Genomic DNA, 18,716 nt, shown 5'->3' on the forward strand with positions numbered 1-18,716 from the left:
CTGCCCAACTCCAGCGACCCTCAAACACATCATGGTAGGCTGCAAGACCAGCCTCACGCAAGGGAGATACACGTGACGGCATAATCAGGTACTAAAAAGCCTGGCATCAGCCTGGCAATAAACATAATTGTTTATTTATGTATTGTATTTATTTACCTTTCTTGTACATCAGTGGAGCTGCACACTAAATCTCGTCGCACTGACGTGCAATGACAATAAAAGATATATTATTATTATTATTATTATTATTGAGAACAGGCGGTGTGCGACCAACTCCTTGCCTCCGAGAGCAAGCAACCCCCCCCCCCCCCCCCCCCAAGGGCAACAACCTTTTTCCGAGAAGGACAGAAAACATCTAAACATCCTTCCACCAGATCAGAAGAAGGAAACCTATGCAGGGCCCGTGACTGGAGGATGCTGGCGGACATCGGCCGACAACTAATTTTTCCACCTGAAATTGCTTCCACCAACCTCAGGCCAGACTTGGTGTTCTGGTCCCCTTCACAGAAGACTGCTTACATCATAGAGCTCACAGTTCCATGGGAGAACTCTGTTGAGGAGGCCTATGAGCGTATGAAGCTGCGCTACGCAGAGCTTGCAGCAGAGGCAACGCAGCGTGGCTGGAACACCAAAGTCTATCCAGTTGAAGTGGGATGCAGAGGATTTGTTGCGTCATCTACCATCAGACTGCTGAAGGTGCTTGGAATCCACGGTCAGGCTCTGCGGAAGACCATAAGATCATTCTCAGAGGCGGCTGAAAGAAGCAGCCGGTGGATTTGGCTCAAGCGGAAAGACCCATGCTGGGCCCCAAGTACGTCAGGGTGAATCTTTGGGACGGTTTGACACGGGACACGCGCTGAGGGCTGATCATCCTGCAGCGGGCCGCCCTTGTGGAGGGTGTATAGTGTTAAAAGGCCGAAACACCCAGTGATGCAAGGGTACACTACTGATGATGTGTCCTGTGCCCAACTGTCCTGAAGGTTACTCAGGCCAAGATATACGTATCCCCCCCCGCCCCCCACCGATGTTGAGCGTCTACCACTCAATCAACGAATGTCGTGAAATGCTCCCCACCTATTGGCACAAGGGACTTCTTAATATCTTGTCCTGTGTACTTGATTCCTTCCTTCATGCTTGTTGCACTAAAATACAATTGCCACACGACCTCTGGGCTGTATCCTATTCCTTTATGTTCAAATATTTATACTACTTACTGTATATTCTTATACTCCCGTTGAGCATATTGCAGCAGTATTCCTTCTGGCTTGGGTCTCTGTGGATTTTTTTTCTCTACCCTTACTCTTACTCTTCCATAATAAGGTAATGTAATTTTAATTTCATTGAGCTCAGAATTCTATTTATTTATGATTAGCTTTATACAGCACAATGCTCTGTAATGCCTGTTGCTTTTAATCTTGCTACCACCCGCACCTTTGTTCAGCAGTCAGTTCCATTTATTCAACAAAATTTAGCTGGAATTTTTTGTTGGACCAATTTATTCTCTTTCAATACAGACTTCAAATCACATCAAACAAAATGATGCCTGTCTGTGGTGACATGTTGCAAGCAGCACAGCAGAAAATTATCAAATATAGTTCTGAGCTTACCTGTATAAAAGAAACAGCAGAAATCAGTGCTGTAACTGACAAGCTGCTAATGCATTTAAACGCATTTGCGCTATTGCGATCTACCAACAGCAATGGAGTAAGGGAATTTCCGATCACTGGGAAATCCCCGACCTCGCGGAGGATCGCAGGAACAGTAAGTACAGAACCGGGAAACACCGGGGAGGCCTCCATTGTGTCCAGAAATGTGGCCGGCGGGCAGGACGACGTCAGGCTGAAGCGCAGGGGACTATGACCCCCCTCTCCCTACCATCCTACTAACCAATGTTCAGTCGCTGAAAAATAAAGTGGAGGACATAAGCTCAAGACTGCTTTACCAAAGGGAGCTGAGGGAATGCTCTGAGCTCCGTTTCACAGAAACATGGCTCACCCCCAGCTCCCCAGACTGCCTTCCAGCCTGAAGCTTTCTGCATCCATCGTATGGAGTGAACCCAGGCATCGGGGAAAGAGAGAGGTGGGGGCCAGCCAATCTGCCTCATGGTCAACACTGTGTGGTGCTCAGGCATGGCAGTTCTGTCTAACTCCTGCTCTCCGCACCAAGAACATCTGGCAGTGAAGGATCGCCCCTTCTACCTCCCGAGAGAATTAATCTCCCTCATCCTGACCGCGGTCTACATCCCACCCCAGGCAGACGTCCAACTAGCACTGGAGGAGCTGCGCGCCGTGGTCAACAAGCACCAGTCAGCGTACCCCGAAGCCTTTACCATCATAGTCGGGGACTTCAACAAAGCCAACCTGAAAACAAAGCAAGCCAATCATTCCCAAACTTTCACCAACATGTCTCCTGCAGCACCAGAGGATTAAACACCCTTAACCACTGCTATATGACCATCAGAAATGTCTAACGCTCCATCCTTCAACCTCACTTTGGGAAATGTGCTGTGCTGCTTCATCCTGCATATAGGTAGCAATTGAAGAGTGCATCCCCAGCACAGAGCTGGGCAGGGGAGGCAGAGGAGCAACTCCGGGACTGCTTGGAGTCAGTAGACTGGGCAATGTTCAAGGACTCGGCAACGGACTTGAATGAATATGCCATAGTCGTTACAGACTTCATAAGGAAATGTGTGTTCCAACAAAAAACATCCGAGTGTTTGCTAACCTGAAGTCTTGGGTGAACCAGGAGATCCGCATTCTTCTGAGAACCAGATCCAGGGCATTCACATCTGGCGAAGCAGAGGTGTATAAGAGGTCCAGACAAGGCCATCAAAAAGGCCAAAAGGGACTTTCGCTCGAAGCTGGAGGATGAGGCGGATGTTCAGCAACTGTGGCAGGGCTTGACCGCGGGTTTTGAGAACACGACCGGGTATCCCATCAGGTCCAGACGCTTTCCGAGGGTCCTATCAAAGTGTAGAAGGGACGATACTTCACTGCCAGATGTTCCTGGTGCAGAGAGCAGGAGTTAGACAGAACTGCCATGTGGCAGGCCAAATCAGGGGGCAGCTTAAGCGACAACGAAGCATCACTCCCAGACGACATCAATGAATTCCAGACACGCTTTGATAGGACCCTTGGAAAGCGTCTGGACCTGATGGGATACCTGGTCGTGTTCTCAACACCTGTGCATGCCAACTGGCTGGAGTTTTTGTGGCCATTTTCAACCTCTCATTACTGAGGTCTGAGTTTCCCACCTGCTTTAAGAGGGCATCAATAATACCAGTGCCCATAAAGAGTAAGGTGACGTGCCTCAATGACAATCGACCGGTGGCACTAACGTCTGTGATGATGAAGTGCTTTGATAGGTTGATTATGGCGCATATCAACTCCTACCTAAACAAGATCTTCGACCCACTCTTTTGCCTACGTCACAACGGGTCAACGGAGAATGCGATCTCATTGGATCTCCACTGGCCCACTTGGATAATAAAAACACATACATCAGGATCAGGATTTATAGACTACAGCTCGGCACTGAATACCGTCATCCTCTCGAAGCTGGTTACCAAGCTCACGGAACTGGCATCTATCTGCAACTTGATCCTCAACTTCCGCAACATTAGACCACAGTCTGTTCGAATTGGCAGAAAGACATCTTCCTCAATAACAATCAGTATGGGAGCGCCTCAAGGCTGTGTTCTCAGCCCCCTGTTGTACTCACTCTATACTCACGACTGTACACAGTGCGAACTCCGTCTTCAAGTTCGCCGACGACACCACCATTGTGGACGAATTACAGATGGTTATGAGTCAGAGTATAGAAGTGAGATCAAACGATTGACCAAATGGTGCCAGCACAACAACCTGGATCTCAATGTCAGTAAGACCAATGAACTGATTGTGGACTTTGGAAGAGGAAGGATGAGGACCCTCTATCCTGCATATATCAACGGGACGAAGGTGGACAGAGTCAAAAACTTCAAATTCCTGGGCCTGCATATTTCTGAAGATCTTTCCTGGACCCAGCACACTGATACAATTATAAAGAAAGTACATAAATGCCTCTACTTCCTGAGAAGATAATGGAGATTTGGTATGACAGAGAGGATTCTCTTGAACTTCTACTAAGTCTTAAAGAAGACTGTAAAAAGTTGTGAACATTGCCCAGTCCATCACTGGCTCCCCACCATCAAAGGGATTTACCGGAGTCGCTGCGTCCAAAAGGTAGCCAGCATAATCAGAGACACACACCACCCTGGCCACACATTCATTTCATCCATGCCATCGGGAAGAAGGTACAGCAGCCTGAAAACTGAAACGTCCAGGTTCAGGAACAGCTTCTTCCATACAGCCATTCTGGGACATATGACAATAAAACATACTTGACGACTTAGCAGAGCGCTGTAAATTAAGTAGTATCTAGACCGGTACCCGGACGTGGCGCCGACGGACAAGAAGCCGAAGCAAAGAAGTCGAAGCCAAAGAACCGAATGGAAACGAGGCCGAAGCGCCAATAAACCGAAAGAGTCCGAAGACGAAACGCCTACTAACCGAAAGGATGGGACGCCTAAATGCAAACTAACCGAAAGGGAGGGACGCCTAAAAGCCAACAAACCGAAAAGCTGCGTCACCTAAAAGCAAACTTACCGAATGGCCGCTCTGTCGAAACACCACCTACCCGAAAGGCGGCGTCGCCTACAAGCCAAAGGGCCGACTGCAGCTCAACAGAAAAGTCCAATAACGGACTTGACGTTGCCGGGGGGCGGGACTTGTCAGCGATTGGTCCCAATCACTGTGAAGGCATGAACATTGTCCCAAACCTCTGCTCCACCCGACCCGCAGCCCGCAGAGGGTGGCCGTGGGAGAGTGGGGGCTATACACCTTCGGCCGCTTTCAACTTGGTGCTTGGGTTCAGATTGCCCAGTCACCTATGGCTTGTGTGGGAAAATGAATCCCACGTCCCATCTCCCCTTTCTCTCTCCCCTCTTCTCTCTCTCCCCCTCTCTCCCTTCTCTCTCCTCCTCTCTCTCCCCTCTTCTCTCTCCTCTCTCTCCTCCTCTCTCCACTCTTCTCTCTCTCCTCCTCTCTCTTCCTCTCCGCTCCCCCCTCTCTCTCCCTTCTCTCTCCCTCCCTTCTCTCTCTCCCCCTTCTCTCCTCCCCCCTCTCTCCCTTCTCTCTCTCCCCTTCTCTCCCTCTTCTCTCTCTCCTCTGTCTCCACCCGCGGGAGCGTCCCACAGTCACTGACCGCGATGCACCGCCATTGGACCACAACCTCCACACCAGGGTGATTCCCACGCACAAAACAGGCAGCATCTCTGGAGAGAAGGAATGGGTGGCGTTTCGGGTCGAGACCTTTCAGACGCACTGAAGAATGGGTGGAGACGGAGGACAGAGAAAAGGGGTAGAGAAGGGGAGAGAGAGAAGGGAGAGAGAGGGAGGGGAATTACCCTGATGTGGGGGTTGGGGTCCGATGGCGGTGCATCGTGGTCAGTGACTGTGGGACACTCCTGCGGGTGGAGATGGAGGAGAGAGAGAAGGGGGAGAGAAGGGGAAAGAGAGAAGGGAGTGGGAGAGAGAGAAGGGAGGGAGAGAGAAGGGAGAGAGAGGGGGGAGAGGAGAGGAAGTGAGAGAAGGAGCGAGAGGAGTGGAGAGAGAGGAGGAGAGAGAGAAGAGGGGAGAGAGAGGAGAGAGAAGAGGGGAGAGAGAGAAGAGGGGAGAGAGAACGGGGAGACGGGTGCGTGGGTTCATTTTCCCACACAAGCCATAGGTGACTGGGCAATCTGAACCTAAGCACCAAGTTGAAAGCGGCCGAAGGTGTACAGCCCCCACTCTCCGTCGGCCACCCTCCGCGGGCTGCGGGTCGGGTGGAGCAGAGGTTTGTGACAATGTTCATGCCTTCACAGTGATGTGATGGACGCGGGGGTCTGGACCAATCGCTGACAAGTCCTGCCCCCCGACAACGTCAAGTCCGTTATTGGACCTTTCTGTTGAGCGGCAGTCGGTACTTTGGCTTGTAGGCGATGCCGCCTTTCGGGTAGGTGGGGTTTCGACAGAGCGGCCATTCGATAAGTTTGCTTTTAGGCGACGCAGCTTTTCGGTTCGTTGGCTTTTAGGCGCCCCATCCTTTCGGTTAGTTTGGATTTAGGCGTCCCATCCTTTCGGTTTATTGGCGTTTCGGCCTCGTTTCGATTCGGTTCTTTGGCTTCGACTTCTTTGCTTCAGCCTCTCGTCTGTCGGCGCCACGTCTGCACACGATCTAGATCTATGTTCTACCTTGTTCTGTTTTTCTACAGATTTTCCAGTAGAGATCAAAGAGGTAAATAGGAGGTCAGCTTACTAATACTACATAAGGTCATAGGAAACCCTGAAAACAAATATTTTTAAAAAATATCACAATATCAATCATTAGAAATGTTGAACTGATTTATGTGTTCTCTGGATTACTGAAAAAAGATAAATGAACTGTTCCAAAATCTAATTTTTTGTCAGAAATGTGATTGGTTGAAATACTCTTGGTAACTTTTACAATCAATACATTACTATAACTTTCACTTAAAGTATTATGGTTTAATTATTTATATTATTTATGTTGTAAGAAAACTAACATACCATCAAAAGTTGCCAAAGCGTGGGTGTTCTCTCCCATGTCTGAAGTGACTGTTAATGCTTGCTTAACTTTCAGATTTGTTTCACTGTAATAAGAGAGATACATTAATGTTTACAAAATATTATAAAAACCCCTTCTGGGAATTACAAAGAAAATAGAAATACTTTACAAATTGACATTTTATCCATATACTGGTAGTTCCACTATAATGCGATAGTTGCGCTGATAAGAAATCTTACATTATAGAAAATCAATTAGAAAAACAATTGTGTCAATGAGGAAAGGGGAGTTAGGGACTGGAGAATTTAGACCTCCAAATACAAAGATTTCTCCCCCACAGGTTTTTCAAAATAAAGGTCTATTTTAAAAAAAAAACATTTATTTTTGTTAATGCATGCTAAAAACAATATAGGCTGTGTGTTGTATTGTTTAATAGAGTATCATTGCACAAGTGTTGATAGAAACTATTGCTTATCAATTTCAATAGCCACTTGTTTATCAATTTCAAAAGTGACTTTTAAATTATTCTCTAGTTGCCAATTCTGTTCCAACTAATTCTGCCCATATAGCACAAATAATGATCATTAATTCATCAATCACATTATACCTAATTCGCAGTATGGAAACACAAGTTATAGCACAGCTACCAGTACTGGAAACAGAAGGTCTAACAGCTTGTTAGTGGCCCTCACCCCGGTAGTCATGAAATGCTTTGAGAGGCTGGTGAAGAAACACATCTACGCCTACCTCCCTCGCAACATGGACCCGTTACAATTCGCATACCGTCCGAACAGATCCACGGACGATGCGGTCTCCCAGGTTTTGCACACCGCTCTCTCTCATCTTGACAGCCAGAAGGGGGGCTACGTGAGGATGCTGTTCATAGACTTCAGTTCAGCCTTCAACACGATAGTCCCCACCAGACTGGCCGAGAAGCTACTGGAATTAGGGCTCAACACCCCCCTATGTGCGTGGGCCCTGGACATTCTCACCGCCAGGCCCCAGGTAGTCAAGATGGGAGGGAATACATCGAAGTCCCTCAACCTGAGCACAGGATCCCCCCAGGGTTGCGTCCTCAGCCCCCTACTGTACTCCCTGTACACACATGACTGTGTGGCTAGGTTCAGCTCCAACTCGATAATCAAGTTTGCTGATGACACTGTGGTGGTGGGCCTGATCTCAGACAACGATGAGAAGGCCTACCAGGAGGAGGTGGCTGATTTGGCACTCTGGTGTCAGGACAACAGCCTCCTCTTGAACATCAAAAAAACTAAGGAGCTGATCGTGGACTTTAGGAGGGCACATCATCCGAGGACATACACACCATTGAGGATAAATGGGGATACTGTGGATAGGGTGAGCTGTTTAAAATACCTGGGAGTCCACATCTCTGAGGATATGACATGGACATCACACGCTGCAGCACTTGTGAGTAAGGCAAGGCAGCGCCTTTACCACCTCAGGCAATTGAGGAAATTCAGAGTGTCTCTGAGGATCCTCCAGTGCTTCTACTCAGCGGCCGTGGAAAGCATCTTGTCCGTAAATATCACAATCTGGTTTGGTAATTGCTCTGCCCAGAACAAGAAGGCTCTGCAGAGAGTAGTGCGTTCGGCCGAACACACTATGGGAACTTTACTCGCCCCTCTGCAGGAACTATACATCACGAGGTGCAACTCCAGAGCCAATAAGATCATGGGAGACCCCTTCCACCCCTGCAACGGACTGTTCCAGCTGCTATGTTCAGGCAAACGCCTCCGTTGCCATGCTGTGAGAATGGATAGGTTGAGAAGGAGTTTCTTCCCAGAGGCCATTAGGACTGTAAACTCCTATCTCACCAGGGACTAACTTTACTGTACCACTCTACTGCTTTTTTTTTTAAATTGCTGTTTTTTTGGGGGGGGGGGGGGTCCCCTTTTCCTTCCGCGCACAATATTTAATATGTAAAAGAATATGTGATTCTGTTCCATTCTGTTTGTAGTTTGTTTGGTTGTTTGTCTGTTTGTCTTTTTGCACAAAGTCCACGAGTATTGCTACTTTTCATTTCACTGCACATCTCTTGACTTGAGCTTGTGAAAAACATGTAACTGGCTGCAGCACCATTGTAACTATTTATAGTACGCTACCACTGTACCATTTCACTTTCAGTTAATTAACATAAAAAGGCATTACAGTAATCTGCATGAGCCAATGTAATCAAAGTATTTAAAGGGACTCTCCATATATGCCAGCTAAACTTGTTGAAGTTGATGTGGAGCAAAGAACACGAGTATAATGTTACTGAAACAGGCAAATACTGTGCTATGTTATGGTGACAAGTCTCTGGAGATTAAATGAGATCTATCTATTAGATGATTAGATGAGATTAGATCAGACATGAGGGCGCAGCAGTAGAGTTCTTTCTTACAGCACCAGAGAACCGGGTTCGATCCTGACTATGGGTGCTGTCTGTACAGAGTTTGCACGTTCTCCCCGTGACCTGCGTGGGTTTTCTCTGAGATCTTCGGTTTCCTCCCACACTCCAAAGGCATACAGCTTTGTAGATTAATTGGTTTGGTATAAGTATAAATTGTCCCTAGTGTATGTAGGATAGTGTTAGTGTGTGGGGATCGCTGGTCGGCGCGAACTCGATGGGCCCAAGGGCCTGTTTCCGCGCTGTATCTCTAAACTAAACTAAACTAAACTAAATTAAACTGCAAGAACCAAAGGGAGGGATACACTTTCCTAATGACAAGCAGAAATAGGTTGTAAGTGGAAAAAAACTTGCAGTTAAACGATTGCCATGTGGTCAGCGGCAGGAATGTGGGTGTGATTTTACATTCAACACTAAAAGCAATATAAAGACCTCAGGAAGCATTAAAATGAAATGAAATGTAACTGCATTTCTAACACATTTATTATCAATGCTCAGCCCTCTCACTTGGTCTTATCAAGCCGGCTCCAAAATTCCTAACACTAATTTATCTTACAGCTAGCTTTTAGCTTAGTTTATTGTCACATGTACCGAGGTACAGTGAAAAGCTGTTCAAGAAGGAACTGCAGATGCTGGAAGATCGAAGTTACACAAAAATGCTGGAGAAACGCAGCGGGTGCAGCAGCATCTATGGAGCGAAGGAAATAGGCGACGTTTCGGGCCGAAACCCTTCTTCAGACAGTGAAAAGCTTTATGTTTAGTTTAGTTTATTGTCTCGTGTACCAAGGTACAGTAAAAAACTTTTTTTGTGTGCTAACCAGTCAGCAGAAAGACAATGCATAATTACAATCGATCCATTTACAGTGTATAGACATGATTGGAGAATAACGTTTAGTGCAAGGTAAAGCCAGCAGAGTCCGATCAAGGATAGTCCGAGGGTCACCAAAAAGGTAGTTAGTAGTTCAGCACTGCTCTCTGGTTGTGATAGGATGATTCAGTTGCCTGAATACAGCTGGGAAGAAACTGTTCCTTAATCTGGTGGTGTGCATTTTCACACTTCTATACCTTTTCCCTGATGGGAGAGGGGAGAAGAGGGAATGGCCAGGTTGCGACTCCTTGATTATGCTGCTAGCTTTGTCGAGGCAGTTTGAGGTATAAATGGAGTCTATGGTAGGGAGGTTGGTATGTGTGTTGGTCTGGGCTGCGTCCACAATTCGCTGCAATTTCTTGCGGTCTTGGATGGAGCTGTTCCCAAACCAAGCTGTGATGCATCCTGATAAAATGTTTTCTATGGTGCATCTGTAGAAGTTGGTGATCGTTGCTTCAATTATTCCGGAGGCGGCGGCGCTGCCTTGCAGCTGCGGCTCGCCTGCAGTCCGTTTGTCTTTTCTTTTTTTGTTTTCTTTTGTCCCGTTGTTACAGTTTATTTCGGTTTAGTTAGCTGTGTATGTGTGGGGGGGGGTGGGAGAAACATGTTTTTTGACTTCCTTCCGGGGGGATACGACCTTTCTTGCCGTATCACCCATCTACGTCTCCGTCTGCGTTGAGGCCTATCGCGGAGCTGGCGGCCTCCAACTGGGACCGACCTCGAGGCTCCGGAGGCAGAGCCAGCCAGGACTTACCAACGCGAGGCTGGCCGACTTCGGGGCTGTGGTGGCGTTGCGACCCGACTTCCAACCCGACTTCGGAGCCTCGGAGGCTCGGCCGCGGACCAGTGGACGACATCGTCAGGAGTTCGCAGGTCACAGGTTGGTGACCTGTTTTTCCGGAGCTCCCGCAACAACAGCTTCGAGGGCGGCAGCTTTGGCAGTTTCGAACGCCTCGGGCCACGGAGTTTCAACCGGCCCATTTGCGGAGCTCGGATTCAGCCGCGGGACTTACTTACCATCACCCGGATTGGTCACAACATCGGAGGCCTGGATCGCCTCAGTGCAGAGGGAGAGCAAGGAGGGAAGAGACAACGACTTTAGGACTTTTTGCCTTCCATCACAGTGAGGAGGTGCCTGGTGGACTCACTGTGGTGGATGTTAAACTGTGTTGAGTGTGTGTTTTGTTATTTATTCTATGTTATGACAGCAGGCTAAACCATTTTGTTGCATTGAAAAGTGCAATGACAATAAAATTGAACCTGAATCTGAATCTGATTCTGAATATGGGTGGTCCAGAAGTAGTTGGTGATATTGTCTCCAAGCAATTTGAGGGTTTCAACCAACTCTACTTCGGCACCATTAACACAAACTGGGGTCGATCATTATCTGCTTTGGCTTGCTGACATTGAGAGAAAGGATCTGAAGAAGGGTTTTGGCCCAAAACGTTGCCTATTACCTTCGCTCCATAGATGCTCCCGCACCCGCTAAGTTTCTCCAGCACTTTTGTCTTCCTTTGAGAGAAAGGTTGTTGTCTCGACATCAGGACACGAGGTTCACATTCTCCATCCTGTACTCCGTTTCATCATTATTTGATAACCGGCCCACAATGGTGGTGGAGAGAATCAAAAACTTCAAATTCCTGGGCGGGCATATTTCCGAAGATCTTTCCTGGACCCAGCACATTGATGCAATTATAAGGAAAGCACATCAGCGCCTCTGATGAAAAACAGTGCAACAATATATATGGGTATGTAGTGAGTATGTGTATGTGTACACACTGAGCTTTTCTTTTCTCTCTCTCGTTTGTCATATCATACTATGTTTGTATATTCTGTTGCGCTGCGGCGACAACGTAGTGCGGAGCAAAGATACGGCGTGTGGGGTGACGGAGGGTCGGAGCAAATGACGGGTTCCGCACAGCAGCATCCTATAGGATCTTTGGCAGCGACAGCGGCCGCAATTGCGGCTCCTCCTCCAACACCCCGCCCGCCCTGATAGCGGCCGCTGCTTGCCATTCCGCTAACGACAATACCGCTTTCAAAACAAACCCTCCCACACGCCGAGGCCGGGAGGGGGTGGCCCCCTTCCGCCGTCTGAAGCAGCTGCACTGCTCGGCCCCACAACTTCTGTTGGCTGGCGGAGGAGGGGAGGCGGTGGCGAGGAGATCCCAACTGCCTCCCCCTTTGGCGGCGGCACTTGGCGGTGGACAGGGACGGCCAAAGCAGCGGGGCAATGATACCGTCCCTGTCCGATGAGCGCTGACCTTCCTTCCTCCCCATTTCCCCCCTCCCTCTCTCTCTCTCTCTCTCTCTTGTACGCCCCCCTTAACCTGGGACCCCTTCTCTCCACTGATCCCCATTCCCGCCTCTATTCAGTCCTCACTGACATCCCCTGTGCTCCCCTCCCCATCTACCCCCCCCCATCTATTCATCCTGCACTGATCTCCCTATCCACCTCGCATTGATTCTCCTAACACCCCCCCCCCCCCCCATCCATCCTACACTGGTCCCCCAATTCATCCTGTACTCACCCCCTTTCCCATCCATCCTGCACTGCCACTCCCCATTCATCCTGTACTGGTCCCCTCATTTATCCTGTACTGATCCCCTCATTCATCCTGTACTGATCCCCTCATTCATCTTTTACTGATCCCCTCATTCATCCTGTACTGCTCCCCCCCCCCCATCCATCCTGTACTGATCCCCCACATTCATCTATTACTGATCATTCCATTCATCCTGTAGCGATCTCCCCATACATCCTGCACAGACCCTCCGATCCACACTGTACTGACCCCCACCCCCATTAATCCTGCACTGACCCCCCATTCATCCTGTGGTGATCCTCCCATTCCCCTGCCTCAATCCATCCATCCAGCACCTTGCCCCCCCCCCCCCCCCCGCCATCTATCCATCCCGCACCTTTAAGCGCCCCCCCCCCCCCGACCCTACTGTGCTGGAAATGTCTTCAGAGCAAAAATTGACTATGTTTGATAACGGCATGCAAACAAATGTGTTTTAAATGAAAATGTTATTATTTGTTTTAATCCATAAAGATGGATTAATTAAATTGTGAACACGCGAAACATTAAAACCGCAGTGTTCGATTGTCTGTTACCGGTGACAAGTTATTACAGAATTCATTTTAAGGGCAAATCAATGCTCTTAATATGGAGTATCAGTACTGTTATTTAATAAGCAACATTCACAACTATACGTTGGATTTAACCAGGTTTTACTTCTACAGTTGGTCATATACATCACAAATTTGGTCAGGAGATATTTCAGTTGAAATCTTAACGTTAATTCTGAAGAGGGAATGTGGGAAACAGCGTTTATCAATAATTTAAAAAAAATCTGGTGCATACAAACTGGGTATCTTCATTGCTGTTCACAACACATACATTTAATCTGAATGTCTGGTAATGTGGCGTTTTGACACCTTTAAACATATTACCAAAAGAACATTTGCCGCAGTTATGTCCTTTGGCCATCTCTTGTCAGTTAGTGTAATGTCAGATGGGTATAGTCGGTTTTAACAGCTATTATCATAAAATGCCTTTAGAAATGTCCTTGAAACCTGTATATTTTGTTGTGGATTAATTATGTGGGAAGCGAGAGTGTTTCTGTACCAATACCAATAGCAATAACGACCCATGCTATGGCCATGTCATGATAATTTTCGGTCCATCACAGAAAACATGCTTGCATCAATCTGTAGTGTGCATGGTTAAACATATATGTTACCATGGTCCAGGATTTATTGACACAGGTTGATCATACGCTGAATAATCCAACCACATTTTTGTTGGGAAGTGGAAAGAAATAATAGAAATTGCATTAAATGCAGTGTGTAAAAAGAGTTGAGATACTGTATTGTAATTTTGCTGCATGTCATTGTGGTATATATCATGTCTTGATTGGTGAATATGTTTAGTTTGTGACTTTATTTGAAGCAGAAAAAATATGTGAATGCTTCATTGAGCGTAATTCCGACAGGTAACTACGCACTTCGTTCGAGCACATTATCGCACGCGTCATGCAAGCCGTCTTAAATTGACCACCTAAACTGTCATTTGGCAACCTAAAAAGCTGCCTAAGTTGCCCGGCTGGCAACAGGGGAAAAAAGTTAAGTGAGAGCCCTGCTGACCACTCCCTCTTCTTCCCTCTCCCATCTGGTAAAAGCTCCATACCTCTATATTCAGGGACAGTTTCTGCCCAGCTGTTACCAGGCAACTGAATCATCCTACCACAACCAGAGGGCAGTGCTGAACTACTATCTACAACTTTGGTGACCATCAGACTTTGCTGGCGTTACCTTGCACTAAACGTTATTCCCTTGTACTGTAAATGTACTGTAATACACTGTAAATACACCGTACACTTGTGGAGTCCCACGGGGGTCGGTTTTGGGCCCCAAATTATTTATTTTGTATATTAATGATATATGTAGGGTGTCAAACCTCTTGAAATTTGTGTTATTTGCAGATGACACTAATATTTTCTGTGATGGGGACAATTTGCAGCAGCTTTTGGAGGTGGTCACAGCAGAAATGAGTAAACTAAAAACATGGTTTGATTTGAATAAATTATCATTAAATTTAAACAAAACCAAACTTATGCTGTTTGGAAAACGCAAAATAAATACACAAGTAAAAGTAATGATAAATAATGTTGAAATAGAAAGAGTGTATGAAAATAAATTTCTGGGTGTGATTCTTGATCACAAAATCTGCTGGAAACCCCATATAAAACATGTGAGAGCAAAAGTAGCACGGAGTATTGGAGTGATGGGGAAAGCAAGGCATGTTTTGAATGAGAGAGCACTGTATATTCTGTACAGCTCACTTGTGTTACCGTATTTAAATTACTGTGTGGAAGTATGGGGCAACACCTACAAAACCACCTTACAATCACTAAGCACACTACAAAAAAGAGCTATTCGTATAGTAAACAATGTAGGGTATCATGAACACACCAATATATTGTATTTAAAATTACACACCTTAAAGATTAAGGATCTGGTAGAATTTAAGACTGCACAAATAATTTATAAAGCAAAAAATAAACTGTTACCTGTAAACATACAAAAACTGTTCAAAGACAGAGAGGGGGGTTATAACTTTAGAGAGAAACTAAACTTGAAACAGCATTATGCTCGGACCAATTTAAAAAGTATGTGTATTTCCATTTGTGGGGTGGTTTTGTGGAATGGTCTTGACGAAACGATTAAACAAAGTATGAATGTAATGCAATTTAAAAAAATGTACAAAAGATATATCTTTGAAAAGTACAGTAATGAGGAAGGAGAATGTAAATCTCACAGATGTTAATGGTGCTTGTTCTTTTTGTTCTTTTCTTTTTTTGTTCTTTTTTTCTTAATAGCTTGATTGGAGTAGTTTTATTTGAATTGTCTGTTTAGTTTATTTTATTGAATTTTGCATTTGTTAATGGTGAAGAATAGGGGTAGGACTTGACAAGCATAGGCTTCTTCCTATCCCTTTTCGAACGAGTCTAATGTGTATTATGTTGAAATTGGCTTTTGATTTTTTAATTTATGTATGTACATATATGTTATGTATATGTGTATGTGTGTATATGTGTATATGTATGTATGTATATATGTACATGTATATGTATGTATGTGTGTACGTATTTATGTATATATATATGTATATATATAATTTTCCTTTTATTTATTCATTTTCATCTTTTCTTTTCTTCTTTTTTTTTAATCGTTCGAAATAAAAAATATAATTCATTCATTCATTCATTCATACATACACTGTATGGCTCGATTGTATTTATGTATAGCATGCAACAGAAGGTTCTCACTGTACCTAGGTACACGTGACAATAAACTAAACTGATAAGTGCAGAGATCTCACAATCTTGACGAATAGTCCGGAAACCGGAGTTAAATTTACACCACAGCACCTGTGTAATTTAAATTCAGTGAGTAATATTGAATTTGAGAAAATAAACATTTTTCTCGCCTTACTTATAAGGTTCACAAAATCTTCCGAACACCTGTAAACATTCAACTGTTCCACTATTTTCCTTCAGTAGGGTATTTGCTGTGCTGAACTAGTCTGACCTATATGTCGCAAGACACACCAATGTGATTGGCATGTGAATGATCCAGCAAGCCACTCAGTTCAAGAAGAATTAAGGATATAAGCTGGACTCGCTAATGATACTAGATGCTGAAAATGAATATGTTAAGAAATATATATGAAAATCTCTGTGCTGGTAAAATACAAGCAGGCAAAAGTTTGCAAACAGCCAACACCAAAAACCAGTTCAATGCAAGATCCCATAAAAGATGGAAAACTAATCCATGTGAAAGGAAGGTGTGCTTGAAAGATAAGAGGATGAATTTGCTCAAAAATATTACTGAAAGGAAATCTGGAAAACAGTAAAGGAAGATAAAATAAAATGTATTCCAAGTTGTACAACATCTTGTAAAGGGGAAATTCCAATTGATGGTGCGTAAACTTCCTTGGACATTATCAGGCACTCGAGGTTCAATTATTACTTTCCAAGAATGCTCTTCAGGCCTTTCTACAACCTTCCAAACTGAAAGAAATTCACTGAATGTCTTACTTTTCCTTCCTCTACAGTAGAAATCTATGCTTCAAAATATGAAATTATATCCAAGAAACATTTGACTTAAATTAGACAAACTATTTAATTCAAACTAAGTCATTTTAAATAACATGTCATCACATCGGAACATTCTATAACTTTGATACTCACTTACCCATCAAGCTCGGCTGTCTCAATGTAAATCAAGCCATATGGTTCACTACTTGATAACAGGAGCAAATCTGCCTAAGTAGAAATAAATAGATTGATGAATCTATTACAAGCGTATTTTAACAATGTCTTAGTAGAGATTTTACACTTTTAAATTTTCGAGATACAGTGCGGAAAAAGGCCCTTCAGCCCACTAAGTCCACACCGACCAGCGATCGCCCCGTCCACTAGCACCATCCTACACACCAGGGACAATTTACAATTTACAAAAAACAATTAAGCCCCTGTCCCACTTACGTGTGCTTGGCATGTTAATTACGCGACCTCGTGGTCGCATTGAGGCGCGACGGGCCCGCGAAGGTCGCGCGCGATTTCATGCGCCCGCACAGCCGTCTGGAGCGCGTGACGTCATTTGAAGATGGACACAAAATGCAGGAGTAACTCAGCGGGACCGGCAGCATCTCTGGAGAGAAGCAATGGGTGACGTTTCGTGTCGAGACTCTTCTTCAGTCTGAAAGAAGGGTATTGACCCGAAACGTTACCCATTGCTTCTCTCCAGAGATGCTGCCAGTCCCACTGAGTTACTCCAGCATTTTGTGTCCATCTTCAATCTTCTTGACCCCGCTCTGGGAGTAGTAGTGGGGGCGGATACGGACCGCAACGGCCGTGAGCCCCAGGCCGAGCTCGACGATCATTTGCCTGCTTCTGCTGCTGTTGGAGGTGAGACGTTGCGTCGCGCCAGGTTCTTGGGCCTGATCCACTTTGGCCGTCAGTTACGCGACAGGTCGTTGGCGCGCGAAGATTTTGTTTGCTACAAAAATTTCGGAGCCCCGCGCGATGTCACGCACAACTACATACCCCTCTGCGCTTCTCAGTGGGACCAGCCCCACGCGGCCACACGATGCTCGTGCACCTCAACGAGTCGCGTAATTTGCGTGCCAAGGACACGTAAGTGGGACAGGCCCTTTAACCTACAAACCTGTATGTCTTTGGAATGTGGGAAGAAACCGGAGCACTCATAGAAAAAACACGTGATTATAGAGATACAAACAAACTTTGTACAAACAGCACCCGTAGTCGGGATCGAACCAGGATCTCTGGCGCTGTATGGCAGCAATACTACCGCTGGGCTACTGTGCTGCTCCGATGTGCAGTATATAATTAAATTTAGTATCGAATAAATTATATAAACAATCAATATCATAATCAAATAAAAATGTGCTGCTTCTTAACAGTTTTTATCTCTACTTTCTGTGTGAGACTTATAGCAGAGACAGATAGGTTCTTGATTAGTAAGGGAGTCAAAGGTTACAGGGAGAAGGCAGGAGAATGGGTTTGAGAGGGATAAATGGTTCAGTCATGATAGAATGGCAGAGTAGACTCGATGGGCTGAATGGCCTAATTCTGCTTGTATCTCTATACTTATAAAACTCTGATCTTGGATGTGTATTTATTTATGTGATGTTTGTGTGCGTTTCACATCTCCTCAAAAACACGACGCGCTACCGGTGAAATTTTTACATATTCCGATCGAGATTTACGCCATGATGTCAAAAATTGCCTCATCTGAAAATTTAATGCATTATTTCTCAAGTTATTTATGAAAATGTTCACAAATCTCAAATAACTTAGAAACGAGATGGTCTCGCTGATGACGTCACAATGGATCTGACTGCCTGCTTCAGCTCGCGCTGCGAGTGACGTCACCCCTGTTATGTTTTCTGTATTACTTGGCTTCTTAACGTTCACTTCTTTAAATTTGTCACTTAGCGTTTTTAAACTGCTGCTCAGGTTGTGCTGCGCGCTCCGCTGTGCTCCTTGAAGTTCTAGAACATGGCGGCGGCGGTCGTTATCGCCGCGCGGGCGTGGGTAAGGGTGCTGGACAGCGCGATGGGAAGATGGCCCGGGCGGCCATTACTCCCTCTGGAAGAGGCCGTCTATGGAGACCTGCGATTCCTCCGTCGATCGCAAGGACTCGGGGAATCGTAACGCCTTATCCTTGCTGGTGATCCTGATCCCACCAGGCGATCTCTGGCCGTCACGGCGGACGACCTCCTCTCCGTCTCCCCGGCC

At 45.7% G+C, this 18,716-nt stretch overlaps 1 protein-coding gene across 1 annotated transcript in view; it reads right to left on the reverse strand.

Moving 5' to 3' along the window:
- LOC116983368 (probable phospholipid-transporting ATPase IM) overlaps positions 1-18,716 on the reverse strand; it is a 170,873-nt gene that overhangs the window by 121,056 nt on the left and 31,101 nt on the right. The window contains exons 9-10 of the mRNA XM_033037133.1: positions 16,648-16,718; positions 6,609-6,691 (exon numbers count right to left, since the gene is read on the reverse strand). Coding sequence (XP_032893024.1) covers positions 6,609-6,691; positions 16,648-16,718 — 154 coding nt within the window. The remainder of the gene's footprint in view (positions 1-6,608; positions 6,692-16,647; positions 16,719-18,716) is intronic.

Source organism: Amblyraja radiata, chromosome 1 (assembly GCF_010909765.2).
Source record: "Amblyraja radiata isolate CabotCenter1 chromosome 1, sAmbRad1.1.pri, whole genome shotgun sequence".
In the NCBI taxonomy this organism is placed as follows: domain Eukaryota; kingdom Metazoa; phylum Chordata; class Chondrichthyes; order Rajiformes; family Rajidae; genus Amblyraja; species Amblyraja radiata.